This window comes from Rhinopithecus roxellana, chromosome 13, assembly GCF_007565055.1.
Source record: "Rhinopithecus roxellana isolate Shanxi Qingling chromosome 13, ASM756505v1, whole genome shotgun sequence".
Lineage (NCBI taxonomy): Eukaryota > Metazoa > Chordata > Mammalia > Primates > Cercopithecidae > Rhinopithecus > Rhinopithecus roxellana.
In genome coordinates this window covers 122,144,694-122,160,168 of record NC_044561.1, presented here as the reverse complement: position 1 = coordinate 122,160,168, position 15,475 = coordinate 122,144,694, and the positions used below count along the sequence as shown (strand labels likewise).

At 51.5% G+C, this 15,475-nt stretch overlaps 1 protein-coding gene across 1 annotated transcript in view; it reads left to right on the top strand.

Annotated features, from left to right (window-relative positions):
* Nucleotides 1-15,475, top strand: part of PREX1 (phosphatidylinositol-3,4,5-trisphosphate dependent Rac exchange factor 1) — a 207,831-nt gene that overhangs the window by 144,169 nt on the left and 48,187 nt on the right. The window contains exons 11-14 of the mRNA XM_010383869.2: nucleotides 5,127-5,227; nucleotides 6,753-6,856; nucleotides 7,104-7,153; nucleotides 11,111-11,186. Of these exons, the coding sequence (XP_010382171.1) occupies nucleotides 5,127-5,227; nucleotides 6,753-6,856; nucleotides 7,104-7,153; nucleotides 11,111-11,186 (331 nt within the window). The remainder of the gene's footprint in view (nucleotides 1-5,126; nucleotides 5,228-6,752; nucleotides 6,857-7,103; nucleotides 7,154-11,110; nucleotides 11,187-15,475) is intronic.

Below are 15,475 nucleotides of genomic sequence, written 5' to 3'. Positions count from 1 at the left end.
TGAGTAGCTGACTCTACAGGTGTGTGCCACTGCGCCAGGCTTCTAGAGCAAATTTTTATTATTTTTTGTACAGATGGGGGTCTTGCTTTGTTGCCCAGGCTGGTCTCAAACCCCTGGCTTCAAGCAATCCTCTCGCCTTGGCTTCCCAAGGTGCTGGGATTACAGGCCTGAACCACTGCACCCGGCCTAATTTGTCTTCATCACCCTCAAGGGTTGGGCTTTGAGTTAGATTTGGACTCAAGTTTTGGTTTGCTCCCTTTCTAGTTGTGTGACATTGGGCAAGTTTCTTAACCTCTCTGAGCCTCGGTGAATGATCAGTTAAAGGGAGATAATAAAACGTGCCTCTGAGGACTGTCAGAGGATGCAGTGAGAGAACACACGTGACTTGTGCAGCACAGTGCTGGTGAAACACGTGGGAATTGTACTGGCTGTGCATGATGAGTGTATGAAGGAGGGGCCTCTTTCTGCCCCGCTCAGAGAAAAAACTCTTAGATGCCACATTTAAAAAGCAAGGAATAAAATCTGTGTATTAATGTGGAGGGTGTCCTTCGGGGAGCACTGTGCCCTCTGGCATCCTCACATTAGCAGGGGAGACAAAACAGATTCACTCATTCATTCATCACTCAGTGTTACCGAGTCCCCGCTATGTGCCAATTGGGAATAGGACAGATGAAGTCCCTGCCCTCATAGAGGTAAGCATCCAGTGGGGGAAATCAGACAACAGAAAAGGAATCAGAAAGAAGGGAATTTCAGCCACTTGCTGAATGCGCTAAGAAAATACTTAGGTGAAGTCAGGACAAGAGGAAATGGGGCTAGTTCAGCAGGGTGGGCAGTCAGGACCTCTCAGGGGAAGTGACATTTAACCACGATCTGAAAGACAAGCAAGAGCCAGCCATGAGAGGGTGTAGGGAACGACATTCCTGGCTTAGGAAGCAGTAGGTGCAAAAGCCCTGAGAGTGGGGTAAGCTGTGAGTGATGGCAGAACAGCAGGAGGCCATTGTGGCTGGAAGTGAGTGGTCAGAGGGGCAGATGTGGCCCCAGCAGTTAAAGGGGGTCACCTCAGGCAGGGCCTTGGCAAGCAGCTCACATTTCCATCTTGGTGCTCTGGGAAGCCACTGGAGGAGTCTCGGTAGTGGAGTGAGTTGAGGATGTCACTCGTCACCCTGGCCCAGATTGAGGGTGCTGGTGGAGCTGTCGGAGCTCAGGGTGACCAGGTGTGGCGAGGCGTGTCTGGCAGGGGCCATCAGGAAAAGCTTCTTGGAAAAAGAAGGCCTTGGGTTTCACCCTTGGCATAGATTAGATGCCGTTCGGTTATGGATGTCTGCCAGAGGGAAGGCTCCAAGGTGGAAGGGGCCTTGGTGTCTTGGTCACCTGTCCCCACAGGTGCAGGGTGTTAGCATGCACGAGAGGGTCGGTAAGGATTTGTCCAACATTGTCATCTCCAGGAGGCATCCCTGAGCTGTGGAGTCACAGGGATGGGTATTCCAGTGGGTACCCCCCAGTCCCTACCCTCTTGGAGCCCACGGCCCATGGAGGGATCAGGCAAAGAAAAGGGGATTCTTGTGCTGGGTCATAAGTGGTACCTTGGGCCTGAGCTCAGGCAGCTTTCTTAGGAAGACTGCAGAGACATTTCACTGTGTATTCCCTGTGCCTTGCCCTGGCTGTGGCGCATGGTAGGCTAAGTAGATGTTTACTGGGTGAATGATTCTAGGAGGTGGGAAGGAAGGAGGGATGAAAGCTGACATATCCTAACTCTCAACTCACCCCGCCATCCCTGACTCTCAAACTCCCCATCAAGCTAGATTGCCTTCTCCCTGTGTCTCCAGCTCTCCTCACACTGTCCCGAGCTGCGTCTTTCTGGGAGCTTGGACCTAGCTGCCCTTTGCACCCCAGCACCCCTCCCCACTGGCAGATCGCTGGTTTCCTGACCTTACCTCTCAGGGCCTCTCTGCGCACTGATCCCTCTGCCCAGAACACTCCCCTGTACCCCAGAGGTGGCTAGCGGTGCCCCACTGACCTAATAAAGTTAGCAGACATGTGTTCCTCAGCCCATGTAGTGCTTTCAGAAAATGTTGGACTCAATATGAACATTTAGTGATGGGGAGATTTCACAGGAAATGCTGGATTTCCTCACTCTCCTGAGAAGCTGTTAGATGCGTTCATCTTCTAACATAATGGGCCACGATGGGCTACACTGAAGAGTAACTGCCAGCTTTAGACACAGCAGGTGCTGGCTGGTTCCGCACAGTCTCCTCTTGGCCTGTTTTGCTTGTTGACAAGTTTGAGACCCCTGCCCTAGAGATGAATTTGATTGGGTTTTTGCATACTGCCTCCCAGCTCAGGATTGCATATGACTAGAAATTTTGCCTGCTAAATCCAGAAGGTGACTGAGCGAGCCACTTGCCAGGTGAGCCTTGATGAGGCCCAGAGAGATACAAGGACCTGCCCAGCTTTGCCCACCTCCTTGATCCACCAGAAGGTGGCAAGACCCAGTTTGGGCAGAAACATAGGGCAGAGTTGCTATCCTCTGGGCTGTCTTCTTCTGTCCCAGCAGCTGCTGTGGGATACTTCCTGGCCCCTAACCCTGGCTACAGAGTTGCTGATCAGTGCCAGACGTGGCCCCCAATTAGACAGCTGGTGGGCCACCAGACGCTGGGTCGCCAGCTTCCGAGAGTGGGCACTCAAACCTCTGTTCCCCTCCTTCAGCTGCTGGCAACATTCTCCCTGTCCCTGAGTTCCAAGACTTTGAGAATGGAACTGGGGGTGGTGGACAGGACCCAGAACAATCCCCTCCCCACCCAGGGCCCCTGTCCCACAAAGCAGATGCATTTCTTCTGCACCCCACTCTGCCTCCAGCCAGGGCATTCTGAATGCTCCAGCATACACCGCTACCTACACACCGAGACAGGTCTTTGCTCTGCCAAACGCTAGGAAGCTAAAAATAGCCCTGCCCCCCTCTGGCCCTGTAATTGGAGGCAGGACAGCTGGTTTCGATAAGCAGGGTGCTCAGGCCCTGGCCAGCTGCCACCTGCTTTCATTGAACACAGATTGCCTCGGCGGAAACAGTCCCATTCCAGGCTCTCCCTTTTCCTGCTGAGTTTTTGAGTGGGTTGAGCTCTGGGCTGAGCCTGAGAAGCACCCGCAAGAGCTAGGACCTGGGGCCCCGGCTGAGCCTCTCCCCACCGGGCAGTCATGTGGGAATTGGAAAAGCTGCCTATTTTCCTCTGGCCTGGGAGCACTTCTGTCTCCCCGAGACCTTCCTGCTGACCTCAGAACATTGCTTTCTTTTTCTTTTTTTTTTTTTGAGACGGAGTCTTGCTCTGTCGCCGAGGCTGGCGTGCAGTGGCTCAATCTCAGCTCACTGCAAGCTCTGCCTCCTGAGTTCATGCCATTCTCCTGCCTCAGCCTCCCGAGTAGCTGGGACTACAGGTGCCCACCACCACGCCTGGCTAATTTTTGTGTTTTTAGTAGAGACGGGGTTTCACCTTGTTAGCCAGGATGGTCTCGATCTCCTGACCTCGTGATCTGCCCGCCTCGGCCTCCCAAAGTGCTGGGATTACAGGCGTGAGCCACCGCCCCTGGCCCAGAACATTCCTTTCTGTTGGATGGTTCGTTCCTTCATTTGTTCCATAAATGATCATTGACTCCCGCTCTGCACCAGGCCCTCTGGTAGATGCTGGGATAGTGCCATGAATAAGACAGAGAAAACGTTCTGTTCATGTCATTACATTCTTGTTGGGGGAGATGAAATAAATCTGTAAACAAGACCACTTCAGACAGTGAAAAGTGCGAAAAAGGAAGCAACACAGAGATGTGATGGGTGGGATAGGGGTCGGGGACCATTTTAAATGAGGTAGTCAGCGAAGGCTTCTCTGAGGAGGTGATGTTTGTGCTGAGACCTGAAGGATGAGAAGAAACAGTTGCATGAAGAGCTGAGGAAGGGCGTTTCCAGGCAGAAGGAACAGCAAGTGCAACAGCCCCGAGGCAGGGAGGAGTCTGGTATTTTTGAATAAGAGAAAGATGATAGGTGTGGCTAAGGCGTAACTAGTGAGAGGTATTGGGGGTGAGATCAGTCAGGGTGGGAGTGGGTCATGCTAGGCCTTATTTATGTCCATGTGGGAAGATTTGGAATTTTTTTCTGAATAATGAGCCTGTGGGAGGCTTTTGAATATGGAAATGACATGGTTTCATCACTGTTAGCTCTCCTGACTCCCCACCATCATCCTTCTGGCCCCCCTATTATTTCTTCCTGCATATTTGTCCACTCCCTCTGTTCATCTGTCCAGCCACCACCCCATCCAGCCATCTGTGATCCATCCCTGACCCATCCACCCATCTGCTCACTCTCTTCTTCATCCACCCCATATCAAGTCGTCTGTCTGTTCAGTCATCCACTTACCCACTTACCTACCTGCCCATGTGCTGGCTGGCTGTCTGGCCGGACATCCATCCATCTATCCATCCATCCAGTAATCCGTCTATCTAGTCACTCATTCACCAACCTGCCTGCCCAGCCTCCCTCCCTCCCTCCCATCCGTCCGTCCATCCATCCATCCGTCCGTCCATCCATCCATCCATCCATCCATCCATCCATCCATCCAGTAATCCGTCTATCTAGTCACTCATTCACCAACCTGCCTGCCCAGCCTCCCTCCATCCCTCCCTCCCGTCCGTCCATCTGTCCGTCCGTCCGTCCATCCATCCATCCATCCATCCATCCATCCATCCATCCATCCAGTAATCCGTCTATCTAGTCACTCATTCACCAACCTGCCTGCCCAGCCTCCCTCCATCCCTCCCTCCCGTCCGTCCATCCGTCCGTCCGTCCGTCCATCCATCCATCCATCCATCCATCCATCCATCCATCCATGCATCCATGCATCCATCTATCCAGTGAGCCTGACGCAGACCTGGAATCTGGTCACACTCTTCTCTCTGCTATTGGTAATAAGAGAAGCATGAAGCCTCAGTAAAACCCCAAGGGCTATAGACTCCTAAGCTCGGCTTCCCTGTGGGAAGGTCTAGCTGTCATTCCCAGGGGTGGATGTGGCCAGGCCAGCTGAGTGCTTGTCCCTGTGATCCCAGCATTGGGAAATCCTCTCAACCACATATTGTGTTCCTGGCAGTGAGTTCGTTGCCTGGCTCCTAGAAATTGGTGAAATCAGCAAGACGGAAGAAGGAGTCAACTTGGGCCAAGCCCTATTGGAGAATGGCATCATCCACCATGGTGAGTGGAGGACTGGGCCCAGCCGGGCTAAGCGGTAGGAACAGGTCAGACCCCAACTGTGCCACGTTTCCAGTAACTCAGGCGGCTCCTACCCTTTCGTGCAGCCACCTTGTTTTCTGGGCACAGTGCGGCCCGCAGGAATGTGGATGCCCTTGTAAAATTGCCTCTTAGGCACCAGCAAATCAGGGACACCTCAGAAAGCTGGGGACAGGGGAGTAGAATCTTTTATCCTTTCAAGAAATGTCAAGAACCCTTTGGTTAACTTTTAGTTATTCAGCAAATATTTATTGAGTGCCTATAATGTGGCAGGCACTGTTCACACCACAGAACGGGAGGAGGACAAGCTGTCGTCATGGAGCCGACCTTGTAGTTGGAGGGGACGATAAGATCTTTACAAAGCAAGATAGTAAAACATGATAGGTGCTAGGGAAGGAGGGTAAAGAGTGTGGTGTTGGGGTTCACATTTGAATAGGGGAGATGGGGAAGGCCTCACTGAGATGGTGCCATTGGAACCAGGACCTGAGCCACCAGTGAGGGAGGGACCCAGGTGGGCAGCATGGTTCCAGGCAGAGGGAACAGCCAGTGCAAAGTCCTCAGGCAGAGTCTAAGTGGGTTGTGCAGGGAATAGCATGGAGGGAGTGTGGCTGCCTCAGAGTGAGGAGGGGGCATGGTAGGAGACGAGGTCAGAGGGCACAGGACTGATGGGAGAGTCCAGGAGGCGAGAGCAGATCCTATAGAAAATTGTAGGGTCTTTGGCTTTTACTCTGAGTGAGCTGTGAAGCTGTTGCTGACCTCTGCATAGAGGAAAGTCCTGCTTGGATGAACATGTTAACAGAATTCCTCTGGCTGCCCTGTGGAGACTGTTGGGACCAAGGGTGACAGCAGGGAGCCACGCAAAGAGGCTGCTGTGATAGTGCAGGTGGGAGGCGAAGGCGGTTCGGGCCAGTGTAGGAGTGAGGTGATTGATATCTTGAGGGTTAGGGCTTTATAGGCATTGCTAATGTATCTGAAGCATCAAGGATGACTTTGTGGGATAGAGATGGCTCCGTAAATCTCAGCAGTGTGGTCTCAGGCCCCAGCATGCTTGTCCCCACCCATCCATGGGTGATCTAGATACAAGGACATGCTCAGCCAGAGGGGTCCCAGTGCAGGCTGGATCGGGGCATTTCTGGGTCCCTCAACCCTGCAGATGCCCCACCCCAAGCTGTGAGTCTCAGCAGGGCCCTGCACGTAGCAGGAGGATGGCGTATCCTCATGTGCAAAATGGGGAAGTCATAGCACCCACCTCGTGGGGTTTCAGTGAAACTGCCCAGCATAAAGCCTGGCCAGCAGTGATGGCTGAGGCTGGTGGGTGTGGCTGGGAGGGGCCGAGGGTGCGTGGCGGGCAGTGAAGGCTGATGCTGGTAGGCAAGGCCGGGAGGGGCTGAGGGGGCGTGGCCGATAGTGTGAAGGCTGATACTGGTGGGCGTGGCCAGGAGGGGCCGAGGGGGCGAGCCCAGCCTCACAGGTCCTCCTCTCTCTCCAGTTTCCGACAAGCACCAGTTCAAGAATGAACAGGTGATGTATCGTTTCCGCTACGACGATGGCACCTACAAGGCCCGAAGTGAGCTGGAGGATATCATGTCCAAGGTAGGGGCCCTCCGCCCCCATGACCCTGACTCAGCTGGCCTCGTTTACCTCCACTCTGAGTTCACCTCGGAGCAGAACTGTGCCCCTTGGCTTGTTTGCCTCCTCCACTGCCCCCACCTCACCCCTGCCCTCATCACCCTGCCCTGCCCCGTCCTGGTCCTGGAAGCCATCTCTCCCATCAGCCTGGATTTGGAGGCTCATGAAGGATGTGGCCTGATCCCAGAATACCTCCCCTTTTTTCTTTCAGGGTGTGAGGCTTTACTGCCGTCTTCACAGCCTCTACACCCCGGTGATCAAGTAAGTTACTCTTTCCAAGCTCCACTTTCACCTCTACCTCTTCTCAGCTGTGTGGCCTTGGGCCGGCAACTTAACCTCTCAGAACCACAGTCTCCTCCATTAAATGGGGCTTGCAATGGCACCTATCCTTTAGGTTTGTCGTTAGGATTAAGTGAATTAAATTATGGGAAGCACTGCAGTGCAGTGATGCAGGGTCTCAGTTCTGGAGCCAGACAGACTGAACTTGAACCTGCCTCCTAGTTAGCAGCTGTGTGACCTTGGGCAGAGTTACTTAACCTCTCTGTGCCTCAACTGTTTCCTCTGTGAAATGGGGATAATAATGGGCTCCACCTCAGGGCCTTTGTGCCTGCTGTTCCCTCTGCTCAGGATGCTTTTCCTCTGCATACCTTCATGTTGGTTCCCTCACTTCCTTCAAATGCCTGCATATCACAGGGGTCTTCCCTGCCCACCTTCATAAAGTGTCACCAACCTGGTACTTTATGTCCTCTGTATTAGTGTGTTTTCATGCTCCTGATAAAGACATACCCAAGACTGGGTAATTTATAAAGAAAAAGAGGTTTAATGGATTCACAGTCCCACGTGGCTGGGGAGGCCTCTCAATCATGGAGGTATGTGAAAGGCATGTCTTCCATGGCAGGCAAAAGGAAAATGACAGCCAAGTGAAAGGGGTTTCCTCTTATGAAGCCATCAGATCTTGTGAGACTTACTCAGTACCACAGGAACAGTATGGGGGACCTGCCCCCACGATTCAGTTGTTTCCCACTGGGTCCCTCCCACAATATATGGGAATTATGAGAGCTACAATTCAAGATGAGATTTGGGTGGGGACACAGTCAAACCATAGCAGCTCCCTTTCTTCCCTTTAATTTTCTTCTTCTTCTTTCTTCTTCCTCCTCCTCCTCCTTCTTCTTCTTCTTCTTTCTTCTTCCTTCTTTCTTCTTCTTTTTTTTTTTTTTTTTTTTTTTTTTTTGAGGCAGAGTCTCACTCTGTCGCCGGGGCTGGAGTGCAGTGGCCGGATCTCAGCTCACTGCAAGCTCCGCCTCCCGGGTTTACGCCATTCTCCTGCCTCAGCCTCCCGAGTAGCTGGGACCACAGGCGCCCGCCACTTCGCCCGGCTAGTTTTTTTTTTTGTATTTTTAGTAGAGACGGGGTTTCACCGTGTTAGCCAGGATGGTCTCGATCTCCTGACCTCGTGATCCGCCCATCTCGGCCTCCCAAAGTGCTGGGATTACAGGCTTGAGCCACCGCGCCCGGCCGTCCTTCTTTCTTCTTCTTTCTTCCTTCTTCCTTCTTTCTTCCTTCTTCCTTCTTTCTTTCTTCTTCTCCTTCCTTCCTTCCTTCCTTCCTTCCTTCCTTCCTTCCTTCCTTTCCTCCCTTCCCTTCCCTTCCCTTCCCTTCCCTTCCCTTCTTCCCTTCCCTTCCCTTCCCTTCCCTTCCCTTCCCTTCCCTTCCCTTCCCTTCCCTTCCCTTCCCTCCCCTCCCCTCCCCTCCCCGCCCCTCCCCGCCCCTCCCCGTCCCTTCCCGTCCCTTCCCTCTTTTTTTTTTTTTTTTTTTTGACAGGATCTTGCTCCCCAGGCTGGAATGCAGTGGTGCAATCACGGCTCACTGCAGCCTCAACCTCCGGGCTCAGGCAGTCCTCCCACCTGAGCCTCCCAGGTAGCTGGGACTTCAGGCATGCACCACCATGCCTAGCTAATTTTTTTTTTTTGGAGACAGAGCCTTGTTCTGTCCCCCAAGTTGGAGTGCAGTGGTGCAGTCTTGGCTCACTGCAACCTCCACCTCCCGGGTTCAAGCAATTCTCATGCCTCAGCTGCCTGAGTGGCTGGGATTATAGGTGCCTGCCACCAGGCCTGGCTAATTTTTGTATTTTTAGTAAAGATGGGGTTTTGTCATGTTGACCAGGCTAGTCTCGAACTCCTGGCTTGAAGTGATCCACCTGCCTTGGCCTCCCAAAGTGCTGAAACTACAGGCGTGAACCACTGCACCTGACCTTCATATATATATAAATATATTTATATATGTATTTATATTATATATATACACATATTTATATATGTATTTATATTATATATATACACATATTTATATATGTATTTATATATACACATATTTATATATGTATTTATATATACACATATATTTATATATGTATTTATATATACACATATATTTATATATGTATTTATATTATATATACATATATTTATATATGTATTTATATATATATATTTTTTTGAGATGGAGTCTTGCTCTGTTGCCCAAGCTGGAGTGCAGTGGCACGATCTTGGCTCACTGCAAGCTCTGCCTCCTGAATTCAAGCGATTCTCCTGCCTCAGCCTCCCAACTAGCTGGGATTACAGGCGTGCACCACCATGCCTGGGTAATTTCCTTATTGTTAGTAGAGATGGGGTTTTACCATGTTGGCCAGGCTGGTCTTGAACTCCTCATCTCAAGTGATCTGCCTGCCTCAGCCTGCCAGAGTGCTGGGATTACAGGTGTGAGCCCCCGTGCCTGGCCTAATTGATTGAAATTTAAATTAAAATGGCTACCTATTGGAGAGTGGAGGTCTAGGGACTCAGTAAAAGCTTGTCAGTGAATGTTGAAAGATGATTAACTTCTTTTGCTTCTGTTTCTGCATCTGTTAAGTGGACATAAGAATAGCTCTCACCTCTTGGGTTGTTGTGAGGATTAAATTCACGGAAGATGCTTTGAATGGCTCCTGGCATTGTATAATGAATGCCAGTGATTGGTTATTCTCTTTACCACAAAGCTCACAGTTGTGGATGAAGGGAGAGAGGGTGACCTGATTCTTATCCCAGCTGCAGATTTTTCTGTTCCTCTGACCTGATAGCTCTTATCACCTCTCCGAAGAGTGGAGAGGAAGGACCATTTCCTGGCATTTGCTGGCCCCGTGGGAGGTCAGGCGCAGGGAACCACTTTCATCTGCCATCCTGCCTCTGCCCTCCCGGGCTCCTCTGCTGCTGCTCTTATGCAAGCCCCAGAAGGCAGGTGGGGCTCCTCTGCCAGCCTCAAAGAAAGGAGCAGCTGGGGAAGGTAGCAGACACCCACCAACTGCACGTGGGGCCTGTCAGACCCCCCCCACCCAAATCCTAAAACCTGAGAGAAATCCTCCAACAAGACTTTATCAGCCTTGACATGGACTGGCCACAGAAGCTCATTTTTGTCGGCTTCAGAGGCTGAGAAATTGTTGCAGTTTGGCTGCAAGGTTAGCGGAACCCATGGGACCCAGGCTAGGCAGGGATTCAGATGCTGTCACAGGCCAGGGCAGTTACCTCAGGAAAGAACCGTGAAACTCACAGGCTTCTGCGCTGCTCGGCCCTGATAGACCACACCAGCCCCTTGCAGGGGCTTTCCATGTCGGTTTGGTTTAAACACATCAATGCCAACCACAGAACAAAAGGAAAAAAGGAAAGGAAAGAATGGAGGGTCTCCCCTGCCACTCTGTGAGAGTCAACATGGCTCCCCAGCCTCGGCGCCGGTGGTATCTTAACCAGGATAAGTCTCTGTTGGGGGCTGTCCTGGCTTTGTAGGATCTTCAGCAGCATCCCCAGCCTCTACACACGGGATGCCAGCAGCACCCCTGCCCAAGCCCCTGCAGGTCATGACAGCCAAAAATGTCTCCAGACATACCCTGAGGGCAAAATCACCCCCAGCTGAGATCGCCTGGGCTAGAGACAGAAAGTTTCCAGAGCCCTGGAGCTGCTGCCTCCTGCCTCCCACTCTGTAGGTGGAAGGACGCCTGGTTTGGAACAGCCCTGCCCTTGGTCACACTGCAAGTGACGTGTGAAGTCTGGGCTGAGACTCGGACCCCTGCCCAGTGCCTAGAGAATCTGGAGATCCTTGATTCGTGGGCACGTCCAGCAGGGAAGTCAGGACCACCCCCACCTCTGTCCTCCCTGCCCTGCCCTGCTCACTGTGCGCTCACCTTCTCCACAGAGACCGTGATTACCACCTGAAGACCTACAAGTCGGTACTTCCCGGGAGCAAGCTGGTGGACTGGCTGCTGGCTCAGGTGAGGGCCTCCTCAGGGGTGTGCGACCAGTGTTCTGCTTTGTCTGTCAGTGTGGGGCTTTTTGTTTTGTTTAAAAATTTTCTATTACTGCTTTTAATTGTGGCAAACTGCACAGAACATAAAATTTACCACCTTGATCTTTTTTTTTTTCTTGAGATAGTCTTGCTCTGGCACCCAGGCTGGAGTGCAGTAGTGCAGTCTTAGCTCACTGCAGCCTCTGCCTCCCAGGTTCAAGCAGTTCTCCTGCCTCAGCCTCCCAAGTAGCTGATATTACAGGTGCACGCCAGCACACTCAGCTAATGTTTGTATTTTTAGAGAGACGGGGTTTCACCATGTTGGCCAGGCTGGTCTCAAACTCCTGACCTCGTGATCTGCCCGCCTCGGTCTCCCAAAGTGCTGGGATTACAGGCATGAGCCACTGCGCCCGGCCATCTTGATCGTTTTTAAGTGGATAGTTCATTGGCATTAAATTCATTGATAACGTTGTGCAAGCGTCACCACCACCCATCCATGGAGCTCTTTTAATCTTCCCACACTGAAGTTCTGTTCCCATTCAACTCCCTACTCCCCCTCCTCCAGTCCTGATGAGTACCATTCTACTTTCTGTCTCTATGAACTTGACTACTCTGGTTACCTCATATCAGTGGAATTGTACAGTATTTGTCCTTTTGTGCCTGGCTCATTTTACTTAGCATTCATCCTAAAGGCTCATCCATGTTGTAGCGTATGTTGGAATCTCCTTCCTTTTTAAGGTTGAATAATATTCCATTGATTGTATGTTAGTCCATTTGTGCTGCTATAACAAAATACCTGAGACTGGGTAATTTATAAAGAACAGAAACTTACTTCTCGCAGTTCGGGAGGTTGGCAGTTCCAGACCAAGGTGCCGGCAGCTTTGGCGTCTGTCAGAGGCTGCCGTCTGCTTCCAAGACGCCGTCTTGTTGCTGTATCCTCCCGTGGGGAAAGGGATGGGGGAGCAGACTCCCTGCCTCACACCCATTTCTAAGGGATGCCTAATGCCCTCCTGACTCAGTCCCCTCCTGATGGCCATACCTCTCAATACGGTTGCATTGGGGATCACGTTTCAACATGAATTTTGGAAGGAACAAAAAACATTCAAACCGTAGCAGTGTGTCTGTACCACATTTTGTTTATCCATTCATCCCACAGTAGACCCCGGAGTTGCTTCCACGCTAGGGCTTTCTTTCAGTTTTAAAACTGGGATGGTCTTGGGCAAACTAGGCCAAGATAGTTATATCCTGGTACCAAACTGGAGCCTCTGTTTGGGGTTGGCCAGGTTATTCCTTTCAAAAAAGTTCCCAGTGGGTAGGGGCTGACCAGAAGCTTAGAAAATCTATGCATCAGTTTTGGTGCAATATCCCAAAGGTGTTTGCTCTGTTCAGGTGCCGCATACAGGCCTGTTGCCTGTCTCTTCTCCTTTATTGCTCAGGATCATGGATGCTTACCTGGATAAGGCCCCAGCAGGCATTGTGCGTTATCCTGTTGGGTCCTCTAACCTACTTGCAGATGGGGAACTGGGCCCAGAGAGGCAGAGTCCCTGGTCCAAGGGTGCACAGCTTCATAGTGGCGAAGCTGGGACTCATCCACTGTGCCTCGGTTCTGTGAATTTTTCAGGGAGTCCTCAAGAATGTCCATTTGTGGTCTGTAAAAAGAACACATTGGCTCCCAAAGATGAGAAGAAACCTGTGAAATAAAAATGGATAAATGTTTAAATATCTACAGAGTGCAGCTTTATGTTGGCCTCAATTGTTAATTAAGCATTCGTAAAAACTTCATTCGAAAACAATTTGCTGACTGGATTTTCTCGTGTTGCACAAATTCCCGATATGTCTGATAAATCACAGCCAATTTTTAAAGTGAATGTTTTTCGGCACCAAATAACTTCAAAAGAAAGTTGAGAAACATCCTTGAAAATAAGTTGTCTAGCCCAAAGAGTATATCAAATGTGAAATATGGGTGCATTTTAATATGTTTGCTATGATACGGGACCCTGTGTCCTGAGAGGTCTTGAAATATCTGGATTTGAATTCCAATTTGCATGTCTGTGAAGCACAGAGCTGCTAACCATTGTACTGCACTGCCCAGCCCTCCTGAGAATCACATGCAGTCAGCCCAGAGCTCATGCTTTTATAGCCAGACAGATGTGGGTTCAAATCCTAGCCCCGCTACTTCTAGCTCAGTGACCTTGGACAAGTTGCTCAGCCTCTCTGGGCCTCAGTTGTAGAATGAAGCTAAAACCAATATCTTCCCCTTTAGATTGTTTTGAGGTTTCGATGAGATAATTGTGTAAGTGCTTAGAATGGTGCCTGACACAGAGTAATTGCTCAATAAATGTAACTATTACTATGATTGGTCATCTCTTTCACAAAAGATTCAGGGTGGCCCACGATTACATGCAATATAGAAGACTAAAGAAATTGTGCAAGGATTTGGGGACCACCAGACCAGTAAGACCAGGAAACAAACAGAGGTGGGGGGGTTTGGCAATCTGCACAGAGTCCCGCCTTCTGAATGGGCTGCACACAGGTGACGGGGTGCCATGTGGGAGCTTCTTTCATGGTTTAGGGGCTTCAGTCAGAGCCCAGAGGAGCCTGGGTTCCAGGGCTCTCAGAGCTGCTCACTTCTCACTGCTGTGGATGTCTCTGAGGCCTCTTATTTCTCAAGCTCCTGCGGTGCCCAGAGCTGCCTGTTGGTGTCAAAGCACAGGGGAGGCATTGCTCCCAGGGGTGAATCCCATGCCTCACTCAGGGCGGGTGGGCTCACAGAGACAACAGGACATTGGGTCTGAGAGGTATTTGGAGATGGAAGAGATGGGCAGCACTGCTATGGGAATGGTTGAGAATCAAGGATGAGCCCTGGGATTTGGGTGCAGTAGGCCGATGGAAATACCGTTTCTGGAGATGGGAAGATGGGCAAGAGTGTGTGGGGAAAATGACTTTCTCCTTGGGCACGTGAGATGCCATGGGGATTTCCATCGGATGGGCGGGGAAGAGGGTAGGCTTTATATATACACACACCCAGACCTCAGGTGCCCCCCACTGCAGAGTCCGCTCCTTGTCAGCTCTTGGGTGATATCTGAAACAGGTTAGAAGAGAGTGTAGGGAAATTAGACAAGAAAGCTCATTAGCTTAACTTTTTTTTTTTTTTTAAATTATTTTTGAACACCTGCCATGTATCGGGGCTGTTTTTGGTTCTAGAGACACAGCAGGGAACAGGACAGACAGAAGCTCCTGTTCTCCCAGATCTTACATTCTCGTGAGGATAGGAGAGACACTTAATAAATAAGAATAAGTGGAATACATTACATGCCCGCTGGTGCTAGGTGTGGTGTGGTGGAGGGGACGGTATGGGAGCGGGGGCAGGGGATCGCCCCCTCACATGGGCGGGATGGTGCAGTTTACACAGAAGGTCAGGGACGGCCGTACTGAGCGGGGACATTTGAGCAGAGGGCTAATAAGGGAGGGGAGGAGCGAGCCCGGGCCACATCTGGGGAGCAGCAGCTCAGAAGCTCTGAGGCAGAGCGAACCGGGTATGTCTGGGGAGCAGAGAGAGGGCCAGGGTGACTGGATGGAGTGAGAGGGGAGAGGAGTGGTGAGGAAGCCACGTGGGCAGACCATACCAGGCCGTGTCCATCCCTGGAAGGGTCTGGACCCCTGTAGGGCTCTGAGCACAGGAGCAGTGCATGTGGCTTCAGTTCATACAGACTCCCCGGCTCTGTGTGGAGACTTTAGGGATGAGGCTGGCAGCAGGGAGGGCAGGAGGAGGCAATGCTAGAATTTCAGGCAGGGGAGGATGCTGGCTGAGAACAGGGTGGTGGGGGTGGCGGGAGAAGTGGTCAGATTCTGGATGTTTCGAAGGTGGACCTAATGGGTTGCTCATGGGTGAGTAGGGCGTGGGAGGTGAGAGACAGAAAGGAGCGGAGAATGACTCCAAAGCCTTTGGCTTGAGCTGCTGTTGACTGAGCTGGGAGGCTGTGAAAGAGGCAGGTATGCGGGAGGCTCAGGCCTTTACCCTGGAACACTCCAGCATTTAGACTGGAGGAGGAGGAACCAGTAAAAGCCACTTCCAGTGTTGGCGGCTGGTGCTGGGCATGCCGGGGGCTTTCTCGTGGCCTGTGCTGGCTGAGGAGTTGTGGGCTTGGCCAGAGGCCCCTCGGAGTAGCCTGCCTCACTGTCACTCTGTTCTGAGCCCCCCAACCCCAGGCACCTGCATCTTGTTGCTAGTGGAGGCAGGGAGAGGATGTGGATCAAAGGCTGTAGCCGACCATG